This window comes from Montipora capricornis, chromosome 2 (genome assembly GCF_036669925.1).
Source record: "Montipora capricornis isolate CH-2021 chromosome 2, ASM3666992v2, whole genome shotgun sequence".
Classification (NCBI taxonomy): Eukaryota; Metazoa; Cnidaria; class Anthozoa; order Scleractinia; family Acroporidae; genus Montipora; species Montipora capricornis.
The window spans coordinates 64,750,677-64,762,676 of NC_090884.1; the positions used below are offsets into that span (position 1 = coordinate 64,750,677).

Sequence of the window (12,000 nt, forward strand, 5' to 3'; positions counted from 1 at the left end):
ACAAAGAAACCGTATCACACTTTCTAAAGTCTTAATCTTATTTAGTCAAGCGCTCTATTGGTAATCACTAAATCATATCAAATTAAATCGTATTGATGGGAAAGGAAAAGAACAGAAAGGAACTTTATTTAAGCGTCTAGTCTTTCTCGCGCTGGTGTACTAATAGGCCTTTTGCAACTAGCGATCACATGGTACAAAATCCGCCATGCTGGAGGGCAAGCTCATTATTATTCCCCCACTGGGACATTAAAACAAAGAGACCTGAACCAGTCAAGCTTGACTTGCCTTTGTTTTAATGTCCCAATGGGGGAATAATAATGAGCTTGCCCTCCAGCATGGCGGATTTTGTACCATGTGATCGTTAGTTGCAAAAGGCCTATTGGGACATTGTAAACTGAAATCAACAAACAAAGGAGAACCGAAGTTTCCTAGGAAAACACAATGGGGAGAAATAAAGAGAAAAGAATCTCCCATGCGTAGAGGCTTAAGCCTGGTTTACACGTGCGACGCAAGAATAAGCATAAGCACAAGAAACTAACGTGTAAACCGATGTGACGGAAGCATATGCTTGCGTCTTACTTGTAAACCAAGCTTTAGTGATCATGATTTACTGTTCCTTGCGATACCACTACGCTCGCAACGTTAAATTTTACGCTTTGTTATTATGCTTGATTCAACCATTTCGCTTTCGTGCTCTAAATCACAATAACGAAAAAAAAAAAAAAATAGCGAAGGCCGTAGCTTGGAGGCAATCAGAAGCCGGGTTGCATTGTCTCCTATCATAGCTACAACCTAGTCCACAAACACCTTTGAAATAATCCCCCTGATAACATTAGAAGACCCCAGAATACCAAAGGTTTAGCGTTTTTCGTATTTGTATACAGCACAGTGCGCATTAAACACCAAAACAAATCTTACAAAAAAGGTTGTAAGAACTAAAATAGGACAAACTTAAAAGGTTGCAGGGCATAATTGTGGTTTCTACGCCACCAAGATTCTTTTCAAAATGGTTTCGGGACAGATTTCGTCGTTCATAAAAAACTCTCTAGTTGGTCATGTTTTCTATGCAGTAGCAAAATAATTTTTCTTTATCAAGTTTTGACGCATGAACACGATAAAGGAGTTAGGCTGGCGTAGTGGTCAACACCCAGCGTTTTCACCGGGTACTCCGGTTTTCGTCCCCCACTGAAAGTCCACTCCCCGAGCTAATTTCATCTGGCTGTGGTGCAGCTGTGCTCATGGGCCGTACAGAAAGGAGAGAGGAGAGGAACCTTTTGCTGCTTTGCCCATCCTGTCGCGAGCTGTACACTTCGTAGACGGCTATGACTTCTTTTAAGGTTGACTGACAAGGTCATGGTTTTATTTGCATTTGAATTTGAGAGAGTAAGCAAACGTTCGGAAAATGTGAAACCTCTTTCGCATGCACGCAGAGTTCGTGTGTTCGCGACCAACCTCTTGAGACCGAAAATGGCCCAATGTACAAATGATAGTGGAGAATAATAATAAGGTTGTGACTAGAATGGATACTCCAAAATAATTAGTTTTGTGTACATAAGGTACCAAACAATTTTACTGAAGTCTTATATGGTGTCACCAGGACAATTTATGAAAACAAACCATTTCGAGTCGGCACTTAGTTCTCATCGCTAGAGATCAAAGCCTAACCCAGCAGTTACTCTCTTCCTAAACAGAAAGCTGGTTAACACTTAGGTCGTCGTGACATCACCAAATATTACTTTTGTATATGTGTCACGAAGTATCTCATCTTATTTTCTAGTATCCATAGTCAACCATAAAAAAGCGAGATGAGGAGATCTTTTGTTTTCGTCAACCAAAATGGTGGCCATGAAGAACGTCAAACATAGCCATACGGGCTGCCGGAAGTATTCGACAAAATTGCGCTTTTGAAACAATAAACTGTATCTTTAATTTATGCACTCTCCGTTTAGTGTCTTTGGCAATTTTAAAAAGACGTTTGATGTTGTCCTTAGAATAATATTTTTGATGATAAACAAATTAATAAACTATTGGACGCCTTGAGCTGTTTTTGAAAACTTTAATCCTAGCTTTAGAAGATCTGCGGCATCATCAAGGTTATGCAATTTTAAAACTTTCGAGTTCATTTCGAACATCTACTGATACGTTATGCCATAAAGGCCATGGTCGCTTGGCGCCGTGGCTTTGATTTGGAATCCTTCGATCGAGCGTTTTGACTGATGATATGGAACCGATACAACAAGAACAGACAAAATTGATTACGAATGTAATGAGTAAGAAAATCATTAGAACTTATTTTATGACCGTCTTTTGTGTGTCATTTAACTTTGACTTGGTACACAGTTCGCGTAATTAGATAAGATAACATCACTGCTGATGAAGCAAGAAAGAAGTTATCCTCCCACTTATCTCGACAATTTTAAGCAATTATTGTCTCTTATACCAAAATTACCCAGATATGTGCGAAGATCACTTCTTCTTTTCATCTGTAACCACTTAAAATTTATACATTTATTTCATTACGGATGAAGTTGATCAGTGTGAAGTTGTGAAAGTAGTAAGAAGAATAGGTATACACTGCTAGTTAGTCATCCATCTCTCGGTGAAGTGCCTTGCGAATGCAATTGGCCCAATAGTTCAGGATGGCTGGACTTGAATTTGCAAATGCTCTTCGAGTCGGACTGAATGTTATTGTTTATTTCTATGTTAAAATTTGCACATTGGAATGATGACGGTTGCCCAAAAACTTTCTTGAAACTTTTTACAAGCTCAGCTTGAAAAAAACAACACACTTTAGGCCTAGTGGTGGATTTGAAAATGGCCCATTATGAAATTGTCAATGATAAAATACATAGCGAGGAGGAAATGATGAAAAATTTTGTCAGTGTGTTTAGCGACGTGAGTCTTGCACGATTAATGAACCACAGAAATGACAATATAGTCTGAGTGCCCCTACTTTACGTTATGAACGGCAATCAGCCAAACAGAGAAAACTACGTTTGAATCACTAACTTTCTTTTTTCTCAACGACAGTAACTGGAAACAATACGTTCGAAACTTTCGAAATGTAAAGGCAAACATTTCAAGTCAAGCGTTGGAATGTGAAACACACACCGCAGTCTTGCCAAGTTTTGTCGAACAGATGGCGGTGATGATCCCAAAGAAATTATCACAGTAACTTGCCTCGGTGCACCTTACTGAGATGAAACAGCGATTTTTGGAAGCCAACTAACAAAACTGTCTTAATTTCGGATCATTGCAAAAAGGGAAGTTTACAAACCAGTTATTATGCAAATTAATTCTCATACAAGAACATTTATACACTGAGTGACTTTTAGCTGACTTCCTGACGGAAGCGATTGGCGTAACGTTTTCATTTCGTCTTATGCTTCAACAAATAAATGTTTGAACGGTAGTTACTGGAGATCACTTACTTATTTCACTTTTTTGTCTACAATATGCAGCGTTGAGACGTGAAGGATCTGAAAGCTGCAGTTCATGTTGAAGAAAACGGCCATTATATGTGGAGCTTATAGTGATGGTTTATCTGTTTAAATTCTATAACCTTTTCCTTTTGGGGAGGGGGAGGGGGTGGGGGAGTGGAGTTATAATTGGTTTATGACGAGTACATAATTGAGAACCGTGTATTCAAATTAATATCGCATTAAATGGTGGGCGTTTGTCGGATTTCAGTAAACTCGCAAATTTTCTCTTTTGTTGTAGATACAATGGCAAAATTCTGCTGGTGTGCCCACTCTAAAATCTTAATCTTGGATAGCTTTCAAGGCTCAAAAACAAAATACGGAACAAATTTCCGATTCTAAAATAAGAAGAAACATCGGCACTGAGATTTCCCTCATTAAAGAGAACGGAACTGACATGGAAGAAAAATTACCCTATGAGTCGGGAAACATTACATCTCTGATTTCCTATCTATTGTAAAGCGTTCCATACATATACTGGGAGATACAAAGTTCTCAATCATTCTCAACATACTGATAACTGAACTTCAATCCAGCAACGGTTGTTATATTACGGAGGGAAACTTACACCGAAGACATGGAAGGTAAGAGCGACTTTTAAACTCTTAGTTGATATTTTGTGGGATAGACGCCCAGTGCTTGACATGTACTCAAAGCGGGGTACAACATAGCGCAAAGTCATAAAGGTGAATATGAACTGGCCAGTAAATCAATTTTCGCAAATTTTTGCTGGAGCTTAGTTCTTTGGCAAATCTAGGATGAATCAATAATGTTAAGTTTAAAATTCGATTGATTAAATGACTTGTATTTTGACATATAGGAACTCGATGAAGGTTCGTTTGGCGGGCAATTATGAGAGAACGGATAATGACACAAGGAAAATCCGCGCGGTCATTGCAGCCTCATACAATAAAATAAAATTAACAAAAATAAACTACAGAGAAAGTTACTAGAAAACAAGTACATACGGATTATAACGCTGTATCCCTAATCTCTTTTAGTATCACCGTTTTGGCTCGTTTTGTTCCTTGCCGTTCCTTTTAATTCCATCGGAGCTCCCGCTAAAGAGAAAATACTGACAAGGACCAGAGCTGTTCTTCGAAAAATGGACATAGCTTCTAACGGAGGCAGAACAAGACTGGAAGACTTAATCTTTGATACTCGAAGGGCATATGTAAGTATCTTAGTTAATAACTAAACTAATGAAATCGTGGTAACGAAGTGGTGAGACATCATTAACCCCATGCAGTTATGGCATGGGTGGGCCCCCCACCACAGTCACAAATAAATCTATCTGTAGAATACCCGTTCCCGCGAAAATCAGTTGTCATGTCCCTGAAAAAAACATGGCAGAAGAAGTCACGCGTAACGTGGCTTCTTCTGATTGGTTAAAATTGCCAGCCCTTTCTTTGTTTCGCGCGCAAAGTGTATCTGAAAATAAATCCATTTGTGACTGAGCTGGGGCAAAGCCGAAAGTTGATAGATCAACACTATTATCTAATTCAGTCTTGAGTAGACATGTAAAATGATGTATATTATCGTTCAAGATTTGGAGATAATCGGAATTTTCCGCACTTTCCTTACACGAGTTCTAGCAATAACTGTCATATGAGCGCAGTCTGATGGGCTATAGCTGACACAAGTAGCCTCTAGCTCAGCGGCTGAAACGCTGAATTAGTGATCGGAAGGTCGTAGGTTCGAGTCTTGCAAAGAATTACTGGGATTTTCCGAGTATCGCCGAGTCGACATCGATAAAATACATTTCGCCCCTGCACCTTGTCCTTTGTTTATCATGTTCATTTCCATGCTTCAGTTTTAATGTCTAAGTAATTGGGACAGTTGGTAATTCACTAAGTTGAACATTAAATCGGGAACTGCTAGAAAGTTCCAGACAAACGTTAGAGGACTGCCTGTCGTAAAGGGCAGACAACAATTGTAATCTATTAGAATATAAATTGGAATTCACATTCTACAAAACACATAAATAACGCATGACTTCTCGTTTAGCCTGGGACAACGCTCTGCAGTTGGGGTAATGATTCACCGCTCCAGTTCCCCGCTCGGCTTGCTTCGCTCGCCATTTATTTTCCCGCTGCGTTCCTTTTCGCTCCATAACCTCAACTGCGGAACCTGGTCTCAGGCTACTTCTCGTTCAGCATACTGGTACCTCAGTATCCTGAATTAAGTTTTGTACAGTTCTTTCCGCACATTGTTTCGTTGTACCCGCCATCGCGATCTAAGAAACTTATAATTTGGAGTAAGTCAGTAGAAGACGATATATAAAATGGTTTCCTGATTAAGTTGATCAGCTCATGTCAATAAATTCTTTGTTGTCTCTCGTTTTTAGGCAGAGGAATTTTTTGGAGACCCCCTTGAGTCCAGGCAAGTTGAAATACGTGGACTGGAACGGTTGAGCCAAGATATGACAGTAAGTATCCCTCCTGTTATCTATCAGTCTCCTTTATTAAGATATTAAATCTTGATCCATTGGGCGTATTACAAAACGCTTGTTCTCTAGAGCAGGCTTATATTGGTAAGTGAGCGATCACTGGTTTTGACGCCAGCGAATTGTTCGAGGACACAAGATGACCGGTTTGTCTATCAAATTGGCAAAATGCAAAATTTTTTGAGAGAGGAGAGATTGACCATCAAACGCCTGCTATGTAGGTTAAGAGAACGACTTAGAATAATGCTAAAGAAGAAGAAAAAGAAGGAGAAGAAGAAGAAGAACAAGAAGAAAAAGAACAAGAAGAAGTAGAATAATAATAATAATAATAAGGGTAAAAAGTATCCAGGCTGAAACGGGACTCGTTGGCATGTCCTTGGGATTGCGGTGCACCGCTTTCCGAGAGGAAAACTGCGCACTACAATCAAAACCCTCATATAAGAACCTAAAAGCTGAAATTTGGCATTTAATTTTCCAAAAATACAAGAACATGTTCAGCCTGGCAAAGAAAATTCTAGGTTCTTGTATAGGGGTTTTTGCTGTATAGCGCAACTGTGCGTGACATGGAAATGTAAAGGAGGTTGCAAATGTTAGTTTACAAAGAGGAGTATTTTAATGATGATTTGGGGATGATAGGATAAGATCAGAGATCTCCTCAAAGTAGAACATATTAATGACAAAATATGACATCTTGATTACTAGATCGGGTGCTCTACCACCAAGACTGAGCCTGCTGTAATGGCTCGCATCTTACTACTCTCGTATACAGCTCCTCAGAAGGAATCCGATGTAGTAATCGGGAGGTCATAGGTTCGATTCCTGTTGTGAGCGCTCTAATCGCAAGTTTTCTGTGTATTCCTGAGTAAATATTAATTAATGTATATCTTTAATCAAATCAACATTTAAAAATTAAATGGCTCCGTTTCTTGATGCATTTCTTGTTGTTCGTTAGTCCAAAAACAGCCCTATTGAAACTGAGTGCATTTTTGTCCCGTTTTTTAGATAGAAACCTTTGTAAAGAAAGCATACAAACAGCTTTCTATATTCTACGCTGTCCTTCAAGACATATTGGATCATTGGCCTCATGGTTTCGAAAGAAGCGGCAGTAAACTACTTTTTCGCAAGATTGTAGATATAAATGAAAAGATTGGAGAGCTTAAAGACGATGCGAGGAAACCAGTCGTAAGTGAAAACAAATTGACTTATACTTTACTTTTTCTTGGGGAAAGGGTGCTTCTTCGATCTTCATATCTTGAGGGTATTTCAAAGTGCATATGACAAGAAAAAAATTGAGGTACTTTTGAAAAATATACTGTTTGAAATACACATTAAAGTTTGAGATATCAAATTAAGTTAAGAGATTTTGTGACTGATAAGAAAACGGTCTCGGGACAGGGTTGAGTCCACTGCAAAGCTTGGGGAAGTGACGTCATGTTGATGTACATGTCCGTCTTAAGGAATAAATCTGTCCATCTAAAACGACTGTGATGTATTTCTTCAGTTTTTAATTAAAATATGAAAAGTGAACGATTTTTTTTGCAAGGTATTTTCATAACTCTCTTTTGTGGTATGGAGGAAGCTCTCGTCAAATTTTGTTAAGAAAAAGACGATACCAGTTTTTTTAATGTTTAACTCACAGAACTTTTTGTTTTTCAACCTTCAGGAGTTAACTGATGTCAGCTCTAAGTTCTTAACAGTGCACTCGCCTAGGGAAGGGCAATCGTTTTTTAAACATCTAACCCTGCTTTGTTTCTCTATTTTCTGCAGCTTTGGCTCAGTGCACGTGACTCTGCATCCGACAGCGTCTTCCCGTCAACCAACATTTCACAGCCAACTGAAGTGTGGAACCAGTCTGCGTATCGACAGAACAAGTGGATATTGGGAGTTCTTGGAGAAGTTGAGACAAGTATCCGCTACCTACTCACTGAGATCACAAATTTTTCAAGAGTAAAAAACCGACGATAACTGAAAATTACTGAATAATTGCAAGACTTTCAACAGTTTAACACTTTAGAGTGTCTGTTGATAGTGACTAAGTACATTGAATCAATGATTTTATAAAGTAGAGCACTTTTTAGCTCAAAAATTAGCTGCATGGTTTGCCTATTGTTGCATTGAAAATCGTATTTTACTTTTTATGAAACGTTCAATTAATTTTGTACTTAAAAAATGCAAAAGCTCTTTACAGATATACAAACTCTCTATTAAATAGGTAATATATTTTAATATAATTGCTGTCATTATTATACTGGAATATTCATTTGATGAACCATCAATAAAATATATTTTTGTATGTGAACATTTCCTTTTGTGTTAAATGAAACAACTAATTTTAACCACAATTTGTTATGGAAATTTTTCGAATGTCTTTCATGCTTTGGGAAATGGTCGAGAGAATTATCTTTCTAAAGCATTTGTTTGGCGGTAAAAGCTGAACGATATTCTTGAGTTCCAATATGGAGGTGGACCAGCTAAAGAATTTCCTGGCAAAGCTAACAAATCGGTCCGGGGGTTTGTCGTTTTACTGCACCACCACACGTACGCATTTTTTTCTCAAGATGACAGGAATTTTTTCTTTCTGACAAATTTAATAGGCTGGTAGCCACGTTTTTGACCTCAGAAATAGATCTGTTTCGTCGTGTGAGCCAAAGGGTCTCTCCTGTTAATTCGCATAATAATGGTTTTTTAACTTCTCTATCTGCAATGATGCGAAATTAAGACAGTTTTTTAGTCGGCTTCCAAAGTTCGCTGTTTTATTTAACTGCACGTGTAAGCAAGTTACTGTGATACAAGTTGTTTCTTTGGGATCACTGCATCGGGCCTCGGTTGTTCAAAAGGTGTATAACGCTATCCACCGTATAAATCCCTATTCAGCGGATAAACACTAGGCAGCTGGGGCCTGTTCGTTAAAACTGCTGAGGCAAGACTGCTGAGTGAGTCACATTCCCGGCCAACGCCTACCTTGAGGGAAATTTTCTAAATGTTTAGTTGTACATTTCTAGAAGTATTGTTTTCAGTTACTGTTATTGAGGAAGAAAATCCTCGAGATAGTGATTCAAACGTAGATTTCTCTGTTTAATTGAAGTTCATGAGGTAAATTACGAATACTCAACTGCCATTCCCATCGGTATTTCGTTAATCGAGCCAGATTCAGGTTACCAAACATCCTGACAAATTTATTCATAGCTTTTTCTTCAAGTACAACTTTACGTATTTTTAAGGTGTAAAGCGCTCGTGAGAAGGATGAGAAACGAGTTGTTTGGCAGCGGGTGAAAAGACAACTGAAAAACCAGAGTCATTAGGCAGGATTCGAAGCTACGACCCATTGCTCTACCTATTGAGCTACTAGAACACAGAGTCGTGGGGTGTTTGGTCGTTTATCTACAGTAGGTCATCACTGGACAATGTGGTCCTCTGGTCTGAGGGCTCTGCTAAATCATGCGCCCCAAATTTTCAAATGCAACTACTGAGGTGTTTTAATTTAAGATATAAAGATATAAAGGAAGGACTAGTTGCTTGCCAACTGAAAAATCAGAGTCCAAGGCAGGATTGGGACTCTGATCCAGAAATTCAATGAAATGAAATGAAATGAATCAGTATAATGAATACTTGAGTGGCTTGGCCTAGTAGTTTTAGGAACGCTGGCTTTGAATTTACAAATCCTCTTCGGACTGGATGTCATTGTTTCATTTGCCTTATCATACCTTCTTGAAACGTTTTATAAGTGCTTGGAAACAAATAATAAAAACATAATTTTGGTCTATTGTTAGAAGGATTACAAAATAGGCCATTTTCGAAATATCAAATATTCAGCTTGATAGTGAGGCAGTGAGGACAAAAACAATAGAAACACGACGGAATTAATGTGAAAATTATTTACATATCATCCACATTCCTTTGTCTGGGTCCTCACTGCCTCACAAGCTGAATTTTAATATATCGAAAAAGGCCTATTATCATTTTGCTCATTATGGATTCTCAATGATGAATAACAAAGCGAAGGGGAACTTGTTGCTTGGCGACGGGCGAAAGGGCAACTGAAAATACTGCATAAAGTTTGTGATAAAAGCTTTTTAACGAGAATTAAACAATTCGGTTTTAATTGAAATGCAATTGCTAGCGTAAAAAACAAACAGAGCTTTCTTCCACATTGTCAACTGTCGTGTCTTTTCCCGCGCTTTTTTGGTTTTCTTAATTACGATAATAGATTTTCGCTCCGGCTCGAGATTATCGATGCGAAGCTTGTGTTCATGCTTTTATGGCGTATCAGTCACTCTTCTGGTTTACTTGTACAAACGTTTTGTTCACAGCAGTACACGCTGAAAGATGAGATTAATCCTATTTGGTTTTGTCTGTACCGAACGTTCTTGTTTGATGTGTGGTGCAAGATAAACAGTGACAGTCGGCCACGAAATTTTAAGCTGGAAATTCGTTTTGTGGCTTACAGGAGTGCCTGGTGGTTTATCAAAGGCTCTCAAACTGTAGGAGCAGCGTTTCGGACAACCACAGGTTGTAGTAAAGGCATTTACTGATGCTTGGTGGAAGGAGCAAATATTTCAAGCAGTGATAGACAAAGCCTGCGTGAATTTGCTGATCGTTCAAGAACCTTGTATGAGACTTTGCAATCCATGAATGCTCTCTCTGAAATGAACATGACCAATTTGGCAAAAATGTCGGGAAGGTTACCGGTTGCACTTCAGGTTAAGTGGAGAGACGAAGCTCAGCGTATTAGAGAGAAAGGGAGGTTCCCGAGTCTCAAAGAGCTAGTAGAATTCATAGAAAGGAGGGCTGAAACAGCCAATGACCCCATATTTAGCAAAGTTGGTGCAGTAAGCAGAAGCGTTGTGAAACAACCAGCAAAGGGCAACAGACGAGCCCCGCCCTTGGAGCCCACAGCACAAGCTGGATCCAGAGTGACAACATTTATCAACGCAGGTTGGACCACATACCCAAGAAAGCCAGAGCACCCAAGGAAGGGGTTCAAACGTTTCAATGTCAAGGGGCACCCTTCAGTCTGGAAAAAGCTACAGCTGTGAGGCCTCTCATAAGATAGAGCATTGTCCTGATTTCACCAGCAAGTCTGTTAGGCAGAGAATGGTCTTCGCGAGATACAGGGGACTTTGCTTGAAATGTTTGCGAAAGGGACATTTTGTCGGTGAATGTAAATCAGCCTTCCGATGCAAGCACTGTCAGCAACTCCACCACACTTTACTGTACAAATCAGTGGAAGACCAAGTGAATACTGGCGTGGGTGGTAGGGGAGACCAAGGAGTAAAAGAGCCAGCTAATGTGAATTTAGTAACTGCAGCTACGGGTGTTTAAACGCCAAGCCGTACATACTCTACAACTTCAAAGGCAAAGATTGCATTGCAAGTCGTACCGATCGAAATACTGAGTAAGGAGGGGCCCTCTGCCAGAACGTATGCACTATTAGACACCGGGAGCGAGGAAACTTTTTCCAAGTCGATAGCAGAGAAACTTGGGATACAGATTGACAACTATGATACATTCAAGTTGGCGGTATGTACATTGTCAGGAGAGTCTGCAGTAAGGGTCGGCCAAGTCGACGTTGTTGTGCGAGCAGCTGGCAACAGTGAGAGTCGCACTGTGATAATAAAAAACAATAAGGTTGTAGACAATCTCAACGTTTCTGCAACAAAGGATTTATCAAGATGGCCCCATTTTAAAGGTATTGTATTTCCCGAAGTAGATGAGACAGAGGTGACCATGCTGATTGGTGCAAATGTTCCTGAAGCCCAGCTGCATGAAGAATGTCGCAAAGGCAGAGCAGGAGAACCGTACGCTGTGCGCACCATGCTGGGTTGGGCTGTGCTTAGACCAGTAGATTCTGTAAGCTCCTTAAACTCACGGAAGGTGAACGTGAATTTTGTAAAGTTTGGCATTGAACTGTCAGATTAGCAGATGGAGCAGTTTCTTAGACTTGAGGACATTGACATGAACAAGACTTCAAGGAAGGGAATGTCAGTTGAAGACCGAGAGTAGTTGGGCACTACTCAGTGGGAATGTTGTGGAAGAATGAAGACCCTTGGTTACCAGACAACAGACGAATGGCTG

At 39.5% G+C, this 12,000-nt stretch overlaps 2 protein-coding genes across 2 annotated transcripts in view; both read left to right on the forward strand.

Moving 5' to 3' along the window:
- The window catches only part of LOC138031474 (TNF receptor-associated factor 2-like), a 527,459-nt gene that overhangs the window by 358,154 nt on the left and 157,305 nt on the right, over positions 1-12,000 (forward strand). The gene's annotated exons all lie outside the window — the stretch shown is intronic.
- Positions 4,006-8,109, forward strand: LOC138038181 (uncharacterized). The gene is made up of 5 exons (XM_068884007.1): positions 4,006-4,063; positions 4,481-4,653; positions 5,827-5,907; positions 6,928-7,107; positions 7,693-8,109. Exons 1-5 carry the CDS (start codon positions 4,057-4,059, stop codon positions 7,888-7,890), a joined length of 639 nt encoding a protein of 212 aa, XP_068740108.1. The 5' UTR covers positions 4,006-4,056; the 3' UTR covers positions 7,891-8,109.